General features: G+C 47.8%; 1 protein-coding gene across 4 annotated transcripts in view; it reads right to left on the reverse strand.

The window, feature by feature from the left end:
- Positions 1-22,013, reverse strand: part of AFF3 (ALF transcription elongation factor 3) — a 549,655-nt gene that overhangs the window by 107,647 nt on the left and 419,995 nt on the right. For all 4 annotated transcript variants that reach the window (XM_070429869.1, XM_070429867.1, XM_070429868.1 and 1 more), the window contains one exon: positions 8,086-8,137. In XM_070429869.1, coding sequence (XP_070285970.1) covers positions 8,086-8,137 — 52 coding nt within the window. The remainder of the gene's footprint in view (positions 1-8,085; positions 8,138-22,013) is intronic.

A 22,013-nucleotide genomic window follows, 5' to 3' on the forward strand; every position in this document is an offset into this window, starting at 1 on the left:
GGAGCCTGGCCCCTCAAACCTGGTTCTGATTACTGCCTCCACTCCTGTTTATATAATTCTGCGCAGTTTTGGCAGGATTCAAGAGCACATACCAGGGTGTTGGCTTTTATGAATCTCCTGGGATGTGAATGTCAAGCCGACTGGATGAACCCTGGCCACAAAGCCCAGACGAGCACAACGACTCTATTTATTCAGACTTGGCCGCCTGAATGCAGATGGACCCTGTGGGTAATAAATTTTCACAGGCCAAGAGCTCCAGCATCAACCAAGCTGATCCCGGGAAGAAAAATGCACCCAGGGCAGTGCAGCGGGGCTGCTGATCCTCCTGTGCTGTGGTCCACGTCTGGGTGTGGTGCAGCCAATGCATTTGGTCGCTGATTGACAGGCACGGCCAGAGGTTCCTTTTTAAAAGCTCTGCTTTCTGTTACGCAATAGTCATATTAGAAAGAAACAAGGGAAAAAATGAACAGCACTCACTGTAATGGGCAATCTGCTCTCACTACCACACCCCACACTGCTGTTCGTTCGTTATCCAGCGAGCTCTACGGCACAGAGCAGAGACCCGACACAGGAATGTTCCCGTGTCTCCCCACGAGAAACCCAAGGTATCAAAGAGCAAGACGTGCGGCTGAGCCAGCCATCCCGGCAGCTCCGGTGCAGCCGGGCTTTCCGTTCACACTGAGATTCCTTCTGAGAGACACGATTAGTACTCCACGCGTTCAAGTAAGACAGGAACTGGCTCTTTAACTTGAAGATTGATGTTAACTACCTAGATATCTATTACATTAATTGTGCTCTCCAAATATTGATTGGGGATTAAAAGGTAACTTTTCTTCATGGTGAGGAGTAAATTATGCCAGTGGGAGAATTTCCCTCTACAGACTTTACCCAATGATCATGGCCTGCAAAATTAAAATTGTCAGTTGTAAGTGGATAACCCATGCTCATTTGCAGAGAAATATGCAGTTCTATAATTAAAATGAAAAGACGGCCTAATATGCATGGATAATGTAATCACTGGAAGAGCTGTAGGCACATATGTAGCCATTCGATTTGGACCCTGCTCCCTTCCTTTCTCCACGCTTACACATTTGTCATCTCGGAGACACTGCCCTCACCTGCCACCAGCTTGGCTGCTCCTTGTGAGAGCCTCAGTCCTTGTCCCTCTCCTCATGCCTTCGCTGTAAGTTCATCTAGACATTTGCTGTGTCCCTCCTCCCGAGCCTGGCTTGACATGACCAGAAGAGCTGTCCTTTTCAACACATGCAATACAACTCTCATCTCCCTTCCAAATGCATTTAGAAACTCCTTTGGTACTTTGTAGCTTCAGGAATAATTTTGTCTTCAACCTTCTAACTTATTCACATCCCTCCAGGGAAACACTGCTCTTTGCAATTGTTCAAAAACCAAGAGTTACAGGAAAGGAGATCAAACAAATTGCTACAAGTATCACATGTCCTTCACGTACCCAGACAAACAAGAAAACTGGTTCTCATAGTTTATCCTATTCCCAGTTTGAACCTCATCAAGTATGAAATTTATAGGAGCAAACATGCTTCCATTTCAATGATATGTCCAAGCTCTCTGGGTAGACCCCGTCACAATCCCGGCTCTAAGGTCACAAAGTTCTGCTCTCCTCGCAAAGGAAGGCTGTGCAGACACCCACCTCCTGGCTTTGGAGGCTTCTGTCTAAGAAAACGTCTGAAAACGTATAACTACAACATGGCTTGGCGTTAAGCTGTTTACTAAGTGGCTACAGACATTTCCAGGGAACCTGGAAAGACGCTTTCCTCCTAAATAGGGAGCTTACTGGTGCATCACTCCACAGTCCACTTAGGATCTTGGGTCTTACGTGTGGTCTTCTCTGCCAGCACCTTTGATCTTTGGATAGATCTAATTTGAAAAATCAGTATTGGGTAAAGAAATAAAGGCAGAGAAAAGTAACCTTTGATACTGGATAATGGACAGCAGCAACTACTGTCCATTCATCTCCACATTGTGCACTCACTCAATTTAGCGCCTCTGCTGTGCCAGACACAGTCCCTGCCTCGTCGGGAGAGAAAGATAGTTTAAAAAGTAAAAATAACACGTAACTACAACTGTCATGAGGCTTGAAAGGTTAAGGTTATTGTGAGAAGAGCTAACCATGGTCCAATTTAGGGGACGGGGACGCTTCTTGAGGACGTGAAAGCTATGCTGGACTTCCTAGACGAGTAGGTGCTGGTCAGGGAAAGAATGAGGGAGCCGGCCGCTGGGGGCCCTGAAGAAGCTGCGCTTGGCTTGCTGGGGGGGGGGGGGAGAGGGGGCGGGGAGCTGAAAGAAGGCCCCCGTGGCTGAAGTGCCACGGATGAGCTCAATGCGAAGTGATGGGGAAGAGTGGGGGCGCCACGCTGTGTAGAGCAGTGTTGGCTCCGGATTTTATCCCAAGTGGAATGGTTAGTTGAGATTCTAGAACAGTGGTTCTCAACCTTCTGGCCCTTTAAATACAGTTCCTCATGTTGTGACCCAACCGTAAAATTATTTTCGTTGCTACTTCATAACTGTCATGTTGCTACTGTTATGAATCATAATGTAAATATCTGATATGCAGGATGGTCTTAGGCGACCCCTGTGAAAGGGTTGTTCGACCGCCAAAGGGGTCTCGACCCACAGGTTGAGAACCGCTGTTCTAGACCAAGAAATGACTTGATCTGATTTACATTTTTAAAAAATCAGTCAGCCATGAATTCACTAGGGAAATAAAGGTGAGTAAGGTGCAAAATCATTCTGGATGTTCTCTCAAGAAGTCAGGAAGAGAGAAGCAAGTCCCATATTACCCACTTAGCATAATTCTGTGACAGAGGTAACTACAGGATACTAGGAGATTAAACTTGTAGAATGCCACCACCAGTGAAGTGCTAAAAGTTATGTATATATAATGTAATACCTAGAACAAGTACTTAAAAAGCTAAACAAAGAGATACAATAAAAATAAAAAATACTATAGATAAATAAAAATGGAGTTCCCAAAATGTTCAAGAAACCTATAGGAAGCCAGGAAGAGGAACACAGAAAAAAGGGAAAAAAAAAGAAAAGAAAAAGAACAAACAGAAAATAAAAATAAAGTGGCAGACTTCAGCACTAATGTATTAATAATTACATCAAATGCAATGGTCTAAATACATCAATTAAATGATAGGCATTGGCAAAGGGGATTAAAATATGACAACGATATGCTGTCTATAAGAAACTCATTTCAAATATAACGACATAAGTAGGTTGAAAGTAGAAGAATGGAATTAGTTCCATTACACAGACATTAATCAAAAGAAGGCAGCAGTGGCGGCATTGATGAAGTAGACCTCAGAACAAAGAAAATTACCCAAGAAAGAGGGGACATTCCAACAATAAAAGGGGCAATTAACCAAGAAGACACAGAAGTGCAAAATGTTATGCACCAAATAACAGAGGTTCAAAATATGTGAAGCAAAAGCTGATAAAATGGAAAAGAGAAACAGACAAATCCACAATTAACGTCGGAGATTTCAACACTCCTCTTCCAACAATCGACAGAGTGACTAGGCAGAAAGTCAGCAAGGATATAAAATAACTCGGCAACATCAACAGCAGGATATAATGGATATTTACAGAACACTCCACCTAACATCAGCAGATTAGATATTCTTTCAGGAGCCCACAAAACAGATACCAACACAGACCAGATCTTGGGCATAAAAATTACTCCATAAATTCACAAAAACTGAAATGACACAGTCTTTACAGCAGCCCTACAAAGTGGCCACATACCGGCTGGTCAACAATATCCTATATAATAAAAGGGTAATATGCAAATTGACCCTAACAGTGGACAACCGGGAATGACTGGTCACTATGATGCACACTGACCACCAGGGGGCAGACGCTCAACGCAGGAGCTACCCCCTGGTGGTCAGTGTGCTCCCACAGGGGGAACTCTGCTCAGCCACAAGCTGGGATGACGGCTGTGAGTGCAGCGGCGGTGGCGGGAGTCTCTCCCACCTCCTCAACAGTGCTAAGGATGTCTGACTTCGGCTTAGGTCTGAGGCTTAGGCCACAGTTGGACATTCCCCGAGGGCTCCCAGGTTGCCAGAGGGATGTCTGACTGCCAGCTTAGGCCCGCTCCGTCATGTGGACATCCCCCGAGGTGTCCTGGACTGTGAGAGGGCACAGGCCAGGCTGAGGGACTTCCCTGAGTGGACAAATTTTTGCGCACTGGGCCTCTAGTATCTTTATACTGACTTAGACAAAAGAGGCTTCTTGCCAAATAGTGACATCAATATTTGGGTTATAGAAAGGTACACCTGTGCATTGTGTACAGTAAAACTGCTGTGTCATTGCCTTTGCACATGCACAAGGCAAATTGGCCTTGACCATCCGGCGTACTCTGATTAGGGTTCCCACAGCAGTGATAAGAGTGCATATACAGCAATAAATGCTTATATTAGGAAAGAGGACAAATCTCAAATCAATAATCTCAGCTTTCTCAGGAAACTAGAAAAAAAAGAGCAAAATGAACCCAAAGCAAGCAGTAGAAAAATAATAAAGGTAAGAAATCGATGAGATTGAAAACAGAAAAACTGATAGAGAGCATCAATGAAACAAACGTTTGAAAAGATCAATAAAATTGATAGACATCCAACAAGACTGACAAAGACAAAAATAAAGGTCAGTTTCAAGAATAAAACGTGGTATCACGATAGCTCAGACCTCAACAGGACAATAAAGGGATACAATTGTACACACATGACAACTTAATGAAATGATGAAGTGATTATCTGGAGAGCACATAACCTACCCAATGTGAAAAAATATGAATAACCCTTTAACTAGAAAGAAAATAGAATTCATAAGTTTTTAAAATCTCCAGGCCCACAAAGTTTCACTGAAGAATTCTGACAAACTTTTAAAGAGGAATTAACATTAATTTTATATAATCTCTTAAAAAATGGGGAAGAGCTGGGGACACGTCTCAGTTCATTTTACAAGCCAGTGTTGGCCTTCTGCCAAGACTAGACAAAGACGATACAAAGAAAAAAGCCTTAAGAACAATATCCCTCATGAACATAACAGACAGATGTGAGGATGTGGAGCCACTGGAATTCTCTTCCGTTGCCGGTGGGAGTGTCAGCAGTGCAACCGCTTTGGAAAATGGTTTGGGACAACCTACTGGAGTTGAACGTGCACACACTCTATGGCCCAACTGCTCTCCAAGAGACCTGGACATGGGTAGTTTAGATGTAATGTGTGGTTTATGAACATTCATCAAGATGTATTCTTAGGTTACATGTGCTTTTCTCCATGTGTGCTTCACTCAATTATAAGTTAACTAGAAAACGATAAAAAGCCTATTGGATCTGGTGACATGAAGATAGCAGGGAAGCAGAGTTCTGAGGGAGTGGCGGGCTCTGGGGACCTCAAGTTAATTCCAATTTTACAAATAGTGTGACTGGAGCAAAGAGCAGTCCAGGCAGTGGGCCAAGCTTGCAGGATTACTGAGTCAGAGGGCAAGGGCTGGAACCCAGGGAGCGGGGATGCCGAGCCCGTGCTAACCCACCACACTGCCTGTCTGCTTGTCCTTGAGGGCACCAAGGCAGTGAGGACAAAGCAAACACTGGACAGGAGCAGTCACACGCACTAGGGCAGTGATGGCGAACCTTTTGAGATCGGCGTGTCAGCATTTTGAAAAACCCTAACTTAACTCTGGTGCCGTGCTACATATAGAAAATTTTTGATATTTGCAACTATAGTAAAACCAAGACTTACATTTTTGATATTTATTTTATATACTTAAATGCCATTTAACAAAGAAAAATCAACCAAAAAAATGAGTTCGCGTATCACCTCTGACACATGTGTCATAGGTTCGCCATCACTGCACGAGGGCCTGAGGCCCCTCCCGGAAGGGCCAGCAGGCACTGCAGCTTGATGCTCCTGTAGATGTCGCTTTATTGTGATGTCCAGGCTGTTGACCAATATTCCCAGGACAACCAGGCATCATGGAAGAAAAGATGAAGCATTTTCGTTTACTATGTTTACCAAGACTGGGAAATGTACAATATATTTTTGAAATATTTGAGTTAAGGGACAAACTCTGAGTATGTCTGAAAGTCAATTGTGTTAACTGTCTAGTCATCTCCTAATGCCAGAGCCACACAGTACGCGCACGTGTGCCCAGGCTCCATCCACTCTTTCCGGCACAACCGTATTTTGGTCTTGGAGAGAAAAAAACACACCGTATCATTAGAGTTTTTGAGAAGCACGGAAATTACAATTTTGTAATTAGGCCAGGGTATAATTATAGGCTACAGCCAGATAATATAATTAGTGTTAGAGCAATCCCTGAAGCTACCACACACAACCACTGTGTGAAGCCTTAATTAAAAAGAGGAGATTACTGTATAAAAGTCATTCATTCTGTCAGCTGCTTTCATTGCAAAAGGTGGGAAGGTGCCCACACATAGGGACTACATGCAAGAATAAAGGATCTGACACTATAATCACAATACAATAATATCAGTGTCTACAAATGGAAAAGAAGTCACTAATAAAGCAAGATGAGTCAACTCAAAGTTCTTGCTGCCTTAGAGAACATCTTTGATAACTAGTTTTTTTTAGAATTGAGTTTGCAGTGGAAATATTTCCTGGAAATAACTCAGGAAATTCTTTCCGAATTAAAGAAGGCTTGCTGAATGAAATAGCCGGTAAATCCCTTTTCCAATATGAAGTTTACACCATCTCCATGCCTGATATGACTTAATCCCCAACACACCTATGTGAACTTCTCCCTGGGAAAACACACACACAGATGAAATCATTTGCTTATGGTCACACAGACGAGGACCCAGACGAGAACTGTTCTCTAGGTCTAGCACAGTGGCTGTGTTATGGGCAGCTGACCGCCCTGGTGTCTCCACCTGGGACCAGCGAGCAGTCTCCAAGAACCCTGAGTGGTCCTCCGGGTTCAGTTAACCTCCCTCCACGTGGGGTTCCCTCCGCTTGCCAATCCAGTTTCAAGATGCACCGAGTTCTATCTCACGCCAAGTTGCTTCTTTGGTGCCGCACCACCTCTCACCAGGTGAGCAGACGCTTCGCTGGCTGCTCTCCTAGCCACACTGCTCAGCCGCTCTTCCTGGAAGTTTCCTTTCACTTTCTTCTCACCTCTGCACACTCTCTGTGCATTGTTCCCATCCGCAGGTCTAGACAGCGCCTGCGCCTGGACCGCGGTACCTTTATGTAAAATTCCCTCTCCCAAGGCGACCGAATGGCACACGTGGCTTGTCGTGCACGTAAAAATGACTTAGAAAAACCTCTCCGAGTCGTTCTTAGACCTCCCACATTTATCCACACTGACAAAATGCGGCACAGGTAACAAGAAAAAGGAAACCGTGTAGGGAAATCTGTCTTTAGTGTTTCCAAACATGCCTTAAAACGCAGGCACTGCCTGGAGCGCAGAGGTGAGAGTGATGAATGCTGAGTGGGTATTTTTTCACTTTAACTGACTGATCAGAAGAGTATTTATAAAGCCCCGACTAATGTCTGGAGCTGATAAATCAACACCAAAGGAGAACATTTCAAGCACATTTATCATTTAAGACAAACGGGCTATTCTGAGCATGAAGCTTTCTTATTCATCATTGTAGCTCACCTCTACGCTTGCATCTTCTCAATGTTAATAACATCTGCATAAGGCTCCTCAATATTTAATGTGGACAGCTTGCCTGTTGCATGCTGATGAGGTCAGGATCACGCCTGATCGCCAGCAGGCCAGTCAGCTTTCCAGAAAAAGAGGCTTCCCCTCTGAAGCCTGACCCCAGCCAGCTTCCTTATAAATAGCTGCTGTTGGTTTCAATGCCATAAAAAGCGAAAAATCACTGTTTTAAGGGAAATTAAGGTCAAGATATTTTAACAGACTTTCCCAGCGGCACCAAGCATTGTCATCAGCAAAGGAAGCCCAGCATCGTGGGCCCCATGTTTCAGCATTTGTATGACTCAGCTAATGTCCGGACGGTCTGCCAGGTCGGCGTCATGGCACCACACCCAAACAGCACAGAGCCCAAGGGGACTTACCTGTTCACCCTCCTCTTCATCACTGCTTAGCTTGAGGTCATCCTCTAGCATTCTGGAAGAGGGAACAGAGAGGTACCAATGCTTAGCAAATTCAAATAATTCTCAACAAAATATCTGCATTCGAGCAACGTTTCAGTCATAAGCCTGTTTGATGTACTGATTTGGAAAAGTGTTCGTTTGAAGCCCTTTTCCTGTGATGCACCTAGAAGCAACACACGGCCACGTCATGAAAATTACCCCTCACAGCAGTCACAGCATGAGATGGGGTGCTTCCAGAACGTGAGGCGCGTTTCCTGGGAAGGTTTTCCGCGTGGCAGCGGCTGTGCTCCGTGTCCACCGCCACTCACGGGAACAGGACCAGAGGGCCAAGGGGAACGCTGCGGAGGCTAGAAAACAACACGCTAGAGCAGCGGTTCTCAACCTGTGGGTCGCGACCCTTTGGCGGTCGAACGACCCTTTCACAGGGGTCGCCTAAGACCATCCTGCATATCAGATATTTACATTACAATTCATAACAGTAGCAACATTACAGTTATGAAGTAGCAACGAAAATAATTTTATGGTTGGGGTTTACAACATGAGGAACTGTTTTAAAGGGCCAGAAGGTTGAGAACCACTGCACTAGAGGGTGAGCCACACCGCTCGGGGCTCCCACCCGCCGAGACCTGGACACACCTGCTGCAGACCCTGCCGGACAGGGAGAATCAGAGGGAACCTTCCGGAAAGACTCCGCAGGCAACTCCCCCGCGCCCGCAGATCTGTATGACAGCACACTCTTGGGTCCATAAAAGTTAAGGGTAAAACAAAAGACAAAAAACACTTCAAGCCCTGTGATTTCTGATGATGATAAAATGACATTCTTATCAGCACCGCTGAATTGTTTCTTTACAGAATACTAGTTTTCGGATTAAGTCATTTCAAAAGAAATCTCACTTAGGAGTGTGCTCCACAGCAGAAATGCACGCAGGCTGGGGCACCAGGGCGGGTCTGAAGGCCCTGGGCCCCTGCGCTCCAAAGGCCTCACTCTCCTCCTCAGTCACCTTCCAAAGACGGTCCCTTAGAGTGTGCCTCGATCCCTTTAAAAGCCCATCATCAGTATATTCCTCTGAATACTTTAATAAGTCATCTTGGTGACTTTTGGGGTGAACCTGGGAGAAAGACCTGCCAGGATGGGTCATGGGCAGAGTTCTGCCCCAACGCTTCATGCTTAGGGCAGGTCACTTAACTCCCCTGTTTATAAAACGAGGTGATTCCTGGCAATCTCTAAGGTCCAATCTGCTTTAGATTCCATAAGTCTAGGAAATAAATCTGCCCCTCTTTTGGAAAGTAGGAAAACTCTTGTATTGTCCTTGAGATCACCACCGAGGAATTGCTAAGCAACTGTGGCGTACCATTGAAGCCACCGCCGCTGGGACGCCACGTCCACGTCCTCACAGGCTGCGGCTATGCTGCCTGCCAGTAGTGAGAAGTCTCATTCGCTCATTATTTAAACCTCAAGCAAACAAACAAAACAGCAGCAAAGACTGTAGAGCAGAGACTGCCCCCAACTGCTCTTTATGTCCGTCTGGCATGCCATTCATTTCCCTTGATCTCAGGAACTCGTACCCCCGGCTTCCAAGAGGAGATGTGGTGGAGATTTATTAGAGCACTAGTAGCCCTGCGCACGAATCCATGCACCAGTAGCTTGCTGCTGCCCTCCAGTAGCTCTCTGCTGGCTGCTCCGCCCTCCTGTAGCTCCCTCCGCCCCCCGCCCCACCCCGCCCCCACCCCTAGCTCATGGCTTGCTGCCCTACCTTCTCCTGTAGCTCCCCCCGCCCCCATAGCTTGCTGCCCTGCCCTCTCCTGTAGCTCTCCACTGCCCACTTGTAGCTCGCTGCCCCACCCTCCTGCTGATCTGTGATCCGGTCCTTACACGGTCGGTCGGTCGTTACGCTTTACGGTATAATGACCATTTGCATATTGCATCTTTATTATATAGGATTGTTTGGGAAGAAGCTAAGGAGGGGATGGTGTTCTCTTTGTCCTTGAGTCCCTGATGACTAGCACAGTGACGACAGAGTACAGTGCCAGCTTGCTGGCTGGGCTAAGGGCACCTTCCCCAAGACTATTTTCCTACCAAAAGGTACACATGCCTTTCTGATGAAAAATACCAGAGAAGCAGGCCAGTTTCTTGCCTCTAGCCCTTCCTCCCTCTTTTGGGGCAAACTGCCAACTGCAGTTTGGTTTAATCTCACAGACTGCCCTTTGAGCACTGGGTGTTCTATGTGTGGGTGGTCCTGTCAGTGGGTGGGGAAGGGAGGGGAGAACACACACAATCGTTGCTAACAACCCCCTTGTTGATACATGGAAGTCCTGTCAGGGGTGACTGAGAAGTTTCATCTTTATCCAGGCAATCGTGTGCACGGATTTGAAGGCCACTGTCAACCGGAGCAGGAAACCCCAAAACCCTTCAAAGCAAGAGATCTTAGCTGGGCTGCACACCAGCCGAGTGACTCGGCCACCACACGAAGCTGGCGCTGCCGACAGTAACCACAACCGTGAAAACAGTGCGTCAGGGTCTCTTCTAAGGTACGGAGAACAGCTCAGTTTTGTCTGTTTTAAGCATGTGCTAAATGTGTGGACAAGCCTCTCACACCCCTGGTCCCAGGCATGGGCACCTCTGGCCTCGGGTCAGGTCTGCAGCGAGACTCACCTGCCTGGTCATCGCTCAGAGGAAAAGCAGGAGACCCAGCTAGCTTTGGGGGCAGTGATCATCCTCCCACTGAAGCTCTCGCTCGTATTTACAAAATATCTCCTGGCTCATATCTAATAATTGAGAATCAAATGTAAGAATACTCTGCATTCAAGAGAGATTTCAAGAGAAGTCAGAATCCAATGAAACTTCAGAATATCTTGAATCTGAGGAAAGGGGAACAGAAACGCTGAGTGAAACAGACACAACCCAGCGCAATTCTGGCTGCTGTTCTCAACCAAAGAGACGCAGACCCAGTCCCTGCCACCTGGAGCCTGAACCCCAGCAGACACACCAGAGGCCGCTGGGACTCAGCCCATCCTAGAGCCTGACCAGCCTTCTGCTTGGCTCTGAGGGTCACAGCAGAGCCCTGTGACTCATCTTTCCAGGGCACAGTGCTTGTTCCCTTCACGCACTTCATTCTGGCGTAATGTTCATCAAGTGCCCACTTTTAATGCTGGAAATATCAGAGTGGCCTCTGGGGGGGTGGGGGGGGTGGGGAGGGTGCGAAGTCTATTTGAGGTTACAGCTGAACAAGAAACCATGGCCAGAGAAAAGAGAGCTGTGACAGCTACGGCATCCCAAGCGCTGTCGGGTGGTGTGGCAAGGAGCCTACAGCCTGTGCCTCCGCTGAAACGGGTCCATGGCTCCTGCAGCCCTGCCTCCACCCCCGCCCCGCCCAGGAGACAACACGGCTATCGTCTGTCCATTTTCAAAAGGAAAGACTGGGCTAGGTGCAATAGACAAGAACTACACAAACGAAAGTTTTAAACCAAGAGTAAAAGGAAGTGAAAACTAAGTGTTGGTTAGCCCATGGGGTGGGGGTGGGGACCTCTAATGACGTTTTCGAAAAAAGGCAATTCTGATGCTCAGAAGGCTGAGGACAGCTTAGGATGGGTCACCTGCACACAGTGCAGGGGTGTGCGGGAACCCCTCCTGGCACCCCGCCACACCCCTCCACCTCTCACCAGAGCACCCCCGGCCAATGCTGCCAACCACCCAGAGCCCCGCCCCTCGTGTCCCAGATCCCCGCCCCTTCGTCCCCAGAGCCTTCTTGGTGGCTGAGCTCCTGATAAAGGGCAGCAGCTCTCAAGTTTGAATGATTCTGGCCGGGCCTGCTGAGCACTGTCTAGACCCCCTCAGTCAATCCCCACAGCAAATCCTCTGAGGTGGGCATGCTGGGCAGCAGGCCCGGAGGTCAGAGCGACTGCCCAGGCTGAGTGAGTCCAGCTCTGAGACTCAACCAGCCGAGTGACTGGACACCTGCCTCAAGGCTTTTCCAGAGAAGTCAGTACAGGATCCCTGGGAAGCGCTCAGTACAGAACCTGGCGCAGGAGGAGCATCTATAGACGCTCACTTTTATTAACATTTCTTTACCTCTGAGGGTGATTAAAGCTGCGGAGCATTTAAGAAACATGATGGGTAAACAATTTAGGAGGCAAAGATGTTTCTGCAACGAAGCCTTCAAACTAAACCATTTGCTCTGCTTCAGGCCATTTTGCAAAGAAAGTATGTTCTCTGGAAGCTGTGGAGGGGTTACAACTGCTGCTGTGGTTGATTGATCTGAGGTGACTCTACGTCTACAGAAGACAGACAGCATGTCCGTCAGTCTGAGTGCACAAGGAGACATGCCCTGGGAGCCCGTGGTTGGCCTCGGGGCCAGGAGTCCCTAGCAGGACCCACAGCCTGATGACAACAGGGACACTGAAATGAAAGATAATAAGGTCACACTTTGAAAGTGAATGCAAGAGAGCAGAGGAGCAGCCAGCAGGGCGGAGACCCCGGATTTGGCCCTGAGCACCCGGGGAGCTGCCCAACTGCTGTCAGGAGCACAAGTCAGCGCCCGTTGAGGCCGCCCTGCGAGTCTGCACCGGAGCACCTGGTGCGGAGGATCAGCATGTTTTGAGCCGTGGGCTGAATGGTCTTGCTTTCTTATATGGACCAGACCACGTGGAAGAAAGGGTGCGACGGGGCCTGCTCTGCCAGGTGCCCCTCGGGGGGCCTCTCTCTGGAAGGGGGAGACGAGCGGAAACTGGGTCTCACCACCGGTGGCAGCATTGGCGTCCAAACTCCCAACCGTTGACTAAGTCGCACGTGTGTTCACTGGGTGGGACCGCTCTCCATGGGCGCACCCGACTGCCAGGGCTGGGTCCCCTCACACACTGCGCTCAAACCAGCACTGCCTCCCCAGCCACTTCTCAGAGCGGATAACCGCGACGCGCAGATGCACGTGATTCTAACAGAGCCAACCGCTTCGCCTGAAGAGATCTTCCCTTCGGCTCAGGAAGGTGGGTTCAAGGCAACCCAGCAACTTCCATTTGATTATGGTAACTTCCACGTGTGCACTACTCTTAATGGAGCCACAGGCAAATGTATGTTGTAGCTGGTGCTTATGTTTTCAGGCCCAGCATTCTCAGGAAGCAGAAGTAGCCGCCTGCCCTTAACAGATGGCCAACTGCGTCTCAGGCTCATCTGTATCTTACAGGTGCTGCGCAGGGGCACTTCACCTGCACATGTAACGGCGGTCATTTCACAGAGCAGTGGTTTTTAATTAACAGGATTTCCCTGCAATTACTTGTCATTTAGGGCTCTTAACAGATGACGCCTTTAGTCCTTTAAAGTTCATTTCATTTAGGTATATCTTAATGGCTTTTTAAAAATCTGAGTTTAATTGGGCTGTTTGATTTTCAGATTTGTTTCTATAGCTGATGCTACTACTGTCTCCCCCTATTTGAGATTTAAAACCAAAGACAAATGTTTATGACTCCCCATTAAGCATATTCATATATGCAAATATCTCCTCTAGCAATTAGCAATGCATGATAGCCTATGCGTTATGCAAGTACACCCCTCTGAAGGCATTCCCCGAGCCATCATCTCTACTGCTTGGAACACGGGAGGGAAAGTGGTAAAACTCATTTTATTCTGAAGTCCGGGTCAGTGCTGCCATCTCCCTGGCTTATTTTCATCACTGGTGGCCACCTCCTCTCTGCATTTGTTTAGGAGAATTTAGCTCGTGCCACTCCAGTTAACTGGGAACCAGGAAGTCTAGGGTCGGCTCCCACTGTGATGGGTCCGAGGCACATGAAGTAACTGAGTCTGGAAGCAAATGGAGAATCAGAACAAGACAAAGGGGTGGTCTCGGTGACGCAAGAGTTCCCCACTCTGGTGCTTTCCCATCTGGGTGTCAGTGCTACGTCTTTTTAAAAAATATATATTTTATTGATTCTTCACAGAGAGGAAGGGAGAGGGACAGAGAGTCAGAAACATCGATCAGCTGCCTCCTGCACATCCCCCAACAGGGGATGTGCCCGAAACCAAGGCACATGCCCTCGACCGGAATCGAACCTGGGACCCTTGAGTCCGCAGGCCAACGCTCCATCCACTGAGTCAAACCGGTTAGGGCAGTGCTACATCTTTTGAAGCCACGGTGATTCCAAGGGAGACAGACGGCGTTTGCTCACACACACTGCCTTCCTGGACTTCTCTTTCCAGGGTCTGCTCTGGTTGTCAATGACAACACAAAAGGCCTGGTTCTGCCAGGTCGATCCTGGGCAAAGGTGCACCGTATCTCTCCTGCTTATGATCTTGTTTTTTTTTTCATGACAGTAAGTCCCAATGGTCCTTTTCGAGGACGTATAAGTGACGGAGTCCATCTGCCACCTTCTCCACAGGCCCACCTACCTGCGAACAGAATCTCATTTTCTACCATCTAAGAACCTCAGGAAAAGCAACCTCACTGAGGAAACCTGCCAAACCCTGGTGAGACATGGGATGAATGCGTGCCTTTAAAATCTCAAGTGAGCCCTAGCTGGTGTGGCTCAGTGGATAGAGCGCCGGCCTGCAGACTGAAGGGTCGTGGGTTTGATTCCGGTCAAGGGCATATGCCTGGGTTGTGGGCTCGATCCCCAGTAGGGAGCATGCAGGAGGCAGCCAATCAATGATTCTCTCTCATTATTGATGTTTCTATCTCTCTCCCCTCCTCTCTCTCTGAAATCAATAAAAATATATTAAAAAACAAATCTCAAGTGAGCAACGGCTTTCCCAATACACTAGACCCACATCTGGTATATTAACACAGGACAAAGGGAAATCAGAGGGAAACAAAGCTCAACACTAATAAAAGGACACGGTCAGTGGTACCGAGTGTGGGGAGGGGGTGAGTCCTGAAATGGCAGCCGCAGCCTACGTGTGAGTCTGAGTTCTGTCCCTAGCTAGCTCTGGGAAAACCACTTCATCTCTTTAGACATCATTTCCACCTCTCTGAAATGAAGCTTGGATAAAGTGACTCTGCAGCCTGAATCCCATGGGTCTGTGCCTTTAGCGATGGGTGGGAGCCTGGGAAGACTGCTGGAGGATGCGGAGGCAGCTGGAGGGGAACCACACACAGCTGCAGTGACCACAGGAGGGGATGCTCTGAGTCCCGGCCCAGGAAGAGGGGCGGCCTCGCAAATGCTGCACCTGGGCAAGGCTGACCGCGGCAGGGAGGTCTGTCCACCCATTCCCCCGGGTTGCCGGCCCCCACTTCTCCTGGATGTAGTACAGACACCTCTCCCTGAAGTAGTTTGAAATGTCCCAGGTGTTCTGGGTTTTAGTTGTGTAATTTTAAAACTCGGCTGGTTGTTCCTCTCACTGGGAATTGAAGTTGTAGCAGGTGCCAGGCCGCCCCGAGGGAACTCTCGGTCTGGGGGACATGGAACGCTGGGCCCACACCCCTTGAACTTCCCAGGACTCCTTCCACCCAGAAAGATGTAAAATGCCACACACAGTTCCGGTGATTGTAAAAACAGGAAAATGCTCCATCTTTTCCTTTTAGGGCAGTGGTTCTCAACCTTCCTAACGCCGCGACCCTTTAATACAGTTCCTCATGTTGTGGTGACCCCCAATTTCATTGTTACAAATTGAACATGATTAAAGCATAGTGATTAATCACAAAAACAATATGTAATTATATATGTGTTTTCCGATGGTCTTAGGCGACCCCTGTGAAAGGGTCGTTCGACCCCCAAAGGAGTCTCGACCCACAGGTTGAGAACAGCTGATTTAGGGCAATGCGGACCACGGTATAAAGTAGCATTCTCCGAACATATTAGACCTGAAAATTGCTTCCTCCTGAAAGAATTTCAGGGAAACTGGGCCGTGGGTACTTGATGATTTCTATCAAAAAACAACCGAGGCTCTAGCAAGAGTGCTTTGATAGGGAACGCTTTCTCCTCAAAGATGGTTTTATAATCCCTGTCCTTGTTCCTCACAAGGACTTCTAGAAAATTACTTTCTGAACTCGCTGTTCTCGGTATTAGAGGATGAGGTTGGGAAGGCGTCACAAAGGCAAGTACAGTGTGTGCAAAACAGGGCCCTTTTCCGAGCAGACACCAGCGAGAGGTTGTAGGACTCTGTCAAGGGCACAGATCCAACAGTGGGCGTTTCTCCCCCTCACCCTCTCTGCAGGGGACTCTGTCCCTAAGAGAAGGGAACTGAGATGCTTTCGGATTTGGCTCAAGTGTGTGATGTCGGATATGAATTGCTTGTCAGTTAATCAGTAAGCTGGTTGCCTATTCTGTTTGCTAACAAATGACTTGCATATTTAATTGATAACTTTTTTTAAATCCTCACCTGAGGATATGTTTTTATTGATTTTTTTTAGAGAAAGAGGAAGTGGGGGAGGGCAGAGGGTGAGGAAGAGAGAAAGAGAGATAAAGAAACATTGATGTGAGAGAGACCCGACCAGAGATTGAACCTGCAACCTAGGTATGCACCCTGACCAGGAATCCAACCCACAACTTTTTGGGTGTATGAGGTGACGCTTCAACTGAGCCACGGGCCAGGACTTAACCGATAGCACTGAGAGTGAGAAAGCATTGACTCAAGAAGGGCCACTTGTACAGCAGGCTCAGATTTGTCGTTTGTTCACAATACATACTTTTGATTTTTTGGCTATTGTTATTGACAAGTTAATTGCTAAGACAGTCCCTAATTAAGAGACTTATTTGAACAGATAAGCTGTTAGGACTGGAAAAGAGAACCAAGCTTAGCCTGCTAATTAGCAAATGCATGTAGGCTACACGGGCCTCACATGTTGCCTGAGCACCATAGGACACAGTGGTCTCAGAACCTGACTGGGCACTGCAATCACCGGGGATCTTTCAAAGGTGTTGCTGCCTGGCTCTCCGCCCCCCCCCCCACCCCCATACTCCGATGTCATAGGTTTGGGTGTGGGAACCACTGCATAACACAGAACTAGAGAGAGCGTCGCCACAGGTCAAGGCCTTGCATAGCTCTGGACCTTGCATAAAGCTTCAATTCTGAGTTTTAGTTTGTTCATAAACAAAACAGTATGACAGTCAAGTCTCAAACAAGACAATAAAGGTGAAAGCAGATGCAAACTGTTGAGCAGCATTGAGGGGGGGGCGTTCCTCAGTGATGGGGCTAGCATTTCCGGGGGTGCTCAAACACTGACTCATGGCTTCAACCCCAGAGATTCTGATTTTACTGGCCTCGGACTGGCACGGGCATCAGTCTTGTTGACATGCTTCCCAGATGAATCTACCTTCAGCCAGGGTTGAGAACCAGCAGTAATGCCAAGTGGACGATCACCTTCTTCTTAAAGCTACCTCCAATCCACAGGACAGAATCCTCTCTCCTCTAACTGCACAGACCTAGTGCATTGTGCTAGGACTGCCTATCAACGCATCTGCTCCCCTGCGCCACACCCCCCACCCCGCTTCCCAGCCATTTGAATGAGACTGTTTCCGGGGGAGGGGTGAGTTTCCCCAGCGCCAAAGATAAGGCACAAACCCATCCTTACTGGTAAGTTAAGGAATTCTCTCAGGGACACTCGCCAAATCAAATAGGCACATCTGTTTCTTCGTCGTTTGATCGCTCTGATTTATGTGATGTTAGTATGTGACACTCCTTTCTTGAAATGCTCCCTGCACAGCTCCTCTAACTCTCCAGCTTCTCTTTACCTTTGACCTCCCTTTCCTTCAAGCATTTACGCCTTCCAGCCACTCGAACTAGTCAATGTCACCCCAGGCCCTGGCCCGCAGTCCCTTTCTCTTCTGCACCTTCTCTTCTCTCTACCTTCTCCCAAGGATGATCTATGACCTTGTCCTGTAAGTGCCATCTCCACAGGGTCAGCCGCACCCTGGGGATCTCTGCACCACGGAGCCCACACAGTTGATCTCGCTGGGAACCTTCAGTATCTCGTAAAGTGGCGAGCACGGAATAACACAGAATAAGTGTTTGTCGAGCAAATAAATTAATCTCTACTTGGATGTGCCTCCACCTTGATTTGTCCAAAACCAGAACCCATTACCTCCCTAAAATCCCACATTTACTGCTGAATTCTATATCCAGGTCTGTGGCACTGCCACTCAGCTGGTCAACTGCATACGGCTTTTGACTTCCTCTCGGTCCTCCTTACAGACAATAAAACTCTCAGATGTGTCTGCCCTATTTCTTGAGCTCTCTTTTGGAACACCCCCCGCCCCCTCCATCCCTTATCATACCGCTTTAGTCCATGCCTCCAGTTCTCAGTATAACAGCACATCCCACCCTGCAATCCTTCCTCTGTCCTGTTCCGCATCTTGCTGCTGTCCACCTACAACCTAAATCCAGTCTCTGCTGCTTCCTAAGGCGCACAGGCTCTCCATAGCCGGGCCTCAGCTCACTGCAGCTGCCCCCCTGGCCTGGCCCTTGAACTCCTTCCTGGAACAATACAAAACTACACACAATTCCTCTTCTCTGCATCTTGGCCTGGCCTCTCCTCCTGCCTGAGTGCCCCTCTTTCTGCTCACCTATGACTCACCCTTCAAATGCCACCCAAAGGGCACACCTCCTTGATGCTCAGTGACCTTCATTAACTTCCCTCTTCTGTACGGGTCCATTAGTGCACTTGCCACCCTGTGTTATAACTGCTTGCCTTCAAGTCTGTTTTATCTACTGACTCATGGGAAGTGTCTGGTCTCATTCTTCTCTGTGTCCCAGGGCCTGGGGGACATAGGTATTGATTTAATTGAAACAACATAAGCACACACTCCTCAAAATAGGAGCCAACACCTATAATTTCACAGAAAAAAACTTGATCCATGACTCCAAACGGAATGGAATAGACTTAAAATATACCTTCAGTGAACTGAGAGATAATGAGCTCAAATAAGTTATATAAAAACTTAGTTAAAAAATGACTTTATAATAACACACTTGAAAGTTCATTGTCTATTAATTTCAAAAACAAAAAGCAGTCAGACACATTTGTCCAGTCTAGAGTCAGGCCAACACGGGAAGGGCGCAGACAGACCCCAGGGGACCTGGGGCTCCCAGGGCGGAGTGGCTGCTGAAATGTGGGTGGGAACAGTGACCGGCACACTCTGCTCCCAGAGTTCCTTCAGGAGCCTGGCTATTGGAGGTACTTCTTATCCAGATCTTTCCCAGTAAAAATTTGGCTTCTGAAAATATATTTTGGCTAATGGTATCTTACCATAATATTATTAAAAAGAAAATTTAACTTGTGTTTTGAAGAGTTTCAACACAGGCATAGTGGAGAGTGGAGTTTTTTTCATTTTATATTTTTTTCAGTTCTCTTGTTGGAGAAGGCAGGAGTAGAGAGGACCAAGGGGAGTGATGGGGAAGGACGAAGATGCCTGTGTGCTGTGCTCCGTGTCAGGAAAACTGGGTGTGTCCATCTGAGTGTGCTGGGTGTGGGCACGGGTGCCGGTGTCAGTGGTATGTGAGCAAAGTGTGTTTAAGGAACTCAGGCTCGCTTTGCTGTGATGTTGTTTGGAGCTTAGAAAACCAACCCCTTCGGGGAGCCGAGGCCCAGAGGAGGTCTAGCTGTGTCAGAGGCTCCCTCCCTGCCCTTCTTCTTCTTCATCAAATGATTCTTAACCGCAATTTCCTCACTTCCCTGCCGTGCACTCCTGCTCCAGAAAGATCTCAGGCTCTCAGACTACCAGGCGGGTCCAGGCCAGGCCATGCCCAGCTGGCGCATCTGCCCAGCAGAGTCAGGGGTGAAGGGGGAAACTTAGAATCTCATTTGTCACCGGGAGCTCTGCATAAGATCCTTCCAAAAACTCAGCCAAAAATGTAGCACCCGGTGTTGCCGATGCTCTTGTGCCGTTGGCTCCACCGCATGTCGAAGATGGTCATTTCTCTGCTTTCGCTCAGCTGCCTTCCCCAAAGGAACCCTTCTCTGGGAGCCGGTGAAAGGACTCAGACCACAATGAGCTTGTGGGGATTTTAGAAGCAATGAGGCTCTGGTGACAATCGAGGCGAGTGGTTTATAAACTTCAGCTGTTGTTGGCACACCCCAACCCTTTCTTCACAGGAAAACCTGTGGGAAGGCAGGGGCCTCCCTGCCACTCACCCCTCCCACCAGGCAGCAGCACTGTGTGTGGCCACCTTGCCATCAGCAAGGGCGCCGGCTGGCAAGACAAGCCAGATTCTTGGAAACCAATGTTCTTTCTAGTGGCAGATACTGTAAAAGCTGGATGTGTCCACATCTAATTTCATATGGGCATATTTTACATAGCACTACGACTTATCTATTGTCATAATTTATTAAAGGAAAAATGTATACCTTTTTAGAAATCAAGGTGATTTCAGCCAAAGAAAATGAAAGAGTTGGTGGGAATTACAGAAATGGCATTGCCTCCTGGACCCTGGAACGTGTCCCTCTGGTTCATGGCTGCTTGCTGGGTAACAGGAGACACTATTGCATGACCCTTTTGTCCTGTGATAACAAGTAATTCTACCTTTCCCTTATCACTGGAAAATAAACTCACTTTTTTTTTTTAAAAAAAATGACCATGACAGCCAGTGAGTCTGGTACCTTATTTATACTCTCACTTGGCAAATAAGAAAAGCCCCTGTTTCATTTCCCACTGCACCATTATTCCCAATGCTGAGGCATCTTATCTGAAGCCCAGCCCTTTCACTGTGTAAATACTTATTCCTCACTCCTCAATGCTTTTCAGAACGCTCTAGCCAAGAAACTGGGAATGGCTGCTTCAGACTTTCAAAGCGTTTGGACTCAGGGTCACGTTCAGATGAAGGAAGACCCGTTTGGCTGTCCCTGCCCCACTAACCATGCAGCAGGGATCAGGATGGGCGCCGCTAACAGGAGCAGGTGGGCACACTGGCAGCCCAGGGGAGCAGGGTGCTCCGGGTGTGCGTGAGTGATGGCCCGGCTCTACTGCCAGCCTTCTTCACTTGCTTGGTGACCTATGGCAACAGTCGCTGTCCATTTCCTTCTCTCTAAAGGAGCAAAGGAAACTGTTGGAGCTGTTGTATTTGAAACACAATATGTGGACAAAGGCTTTCATACTCCCAGGAATAAAACGTTATCAAAGTTGTCATTTGGTGACACCCTTGGAATTTGTTTACTAAAGCCTCGCCCCTCCCTCTCATACATCCCCAAAGGCAGCTCTTCTCACCGATGCAGCACCTGGGCATTTTTGCTGCAGATGCTCCCGAGGTATTTGCTGCCGCCTCTGCTTCATCCAGACATTTCAGAGGGCGGGTTTGGAGTAGCATTTACTAGGTGTACCGGTTAATAATGGCGAATTTTGTAATCAAAGAAAACATGATAATTTCAAGAGAAACATCAAAAGTGCTTTATTCAAAGTAATGTCCATCGCTAGCTACACCTTCCCCCATCTTTCAGGTAACTTGTGGATACTGTCCCCATAGAACTTTTCTTATTTTGAGGCAAACCATTCAGAGACCCAATTTTCCATCTCTTCATACATTTTGAAGTGCTGCTCAGAAAGTGCATGTGCCATCGATCAGAACAAGTGGGAATCTGAAGGAGGAAGGTCTGGTGAATATGGCGGGTGGGTTAATACTTCCCAGGCAAGATCTTTTAACGCGTCTTTAACTGGTTTTGAAGTCTGTGATGGTGTGTCATCATGAAGCAAAATTACTTTGCCATGTCTTCTGGCACATTCTGGTCGTTTCACGACCAAAGCGTGGTTCAAATTGATTATTTGTTGTCAGTAGTGATCAGTATTAAAGGTTTCACCTGGTTTTAGAAGCTCATAATACACCACACCTTCCTGATCCCACCAAACACAGAGCATTATCTTCTTTCCGAAGCTATTTGGCCTTGCAGTCAATGTTGATGGTTGACCTGGATCAACCCATGATTTTGTGCATTTGGGATTCTCAAAATAAATCCACTTTTCATCGCCAGTCACAG

This window comes from Myotis yumanensis, unplaced genomic scaffold (assembly GCF_028538775.1).
Source record: "Myotis yumanensis isolate MYYU_CA2020_CCGP unplaced genomic scaffold, mMyoYum1.0.hap1 SCAF_11, whole genome shotgun sequence".
In the NCBI taxonomy this organism is placed as follows: domain Eukaryota; kingdom Metazoa; phylum Chordata; class Mammalia; order Chiroptera; family Vespertilionidae; genus Myotis; species Myotis yumanensis.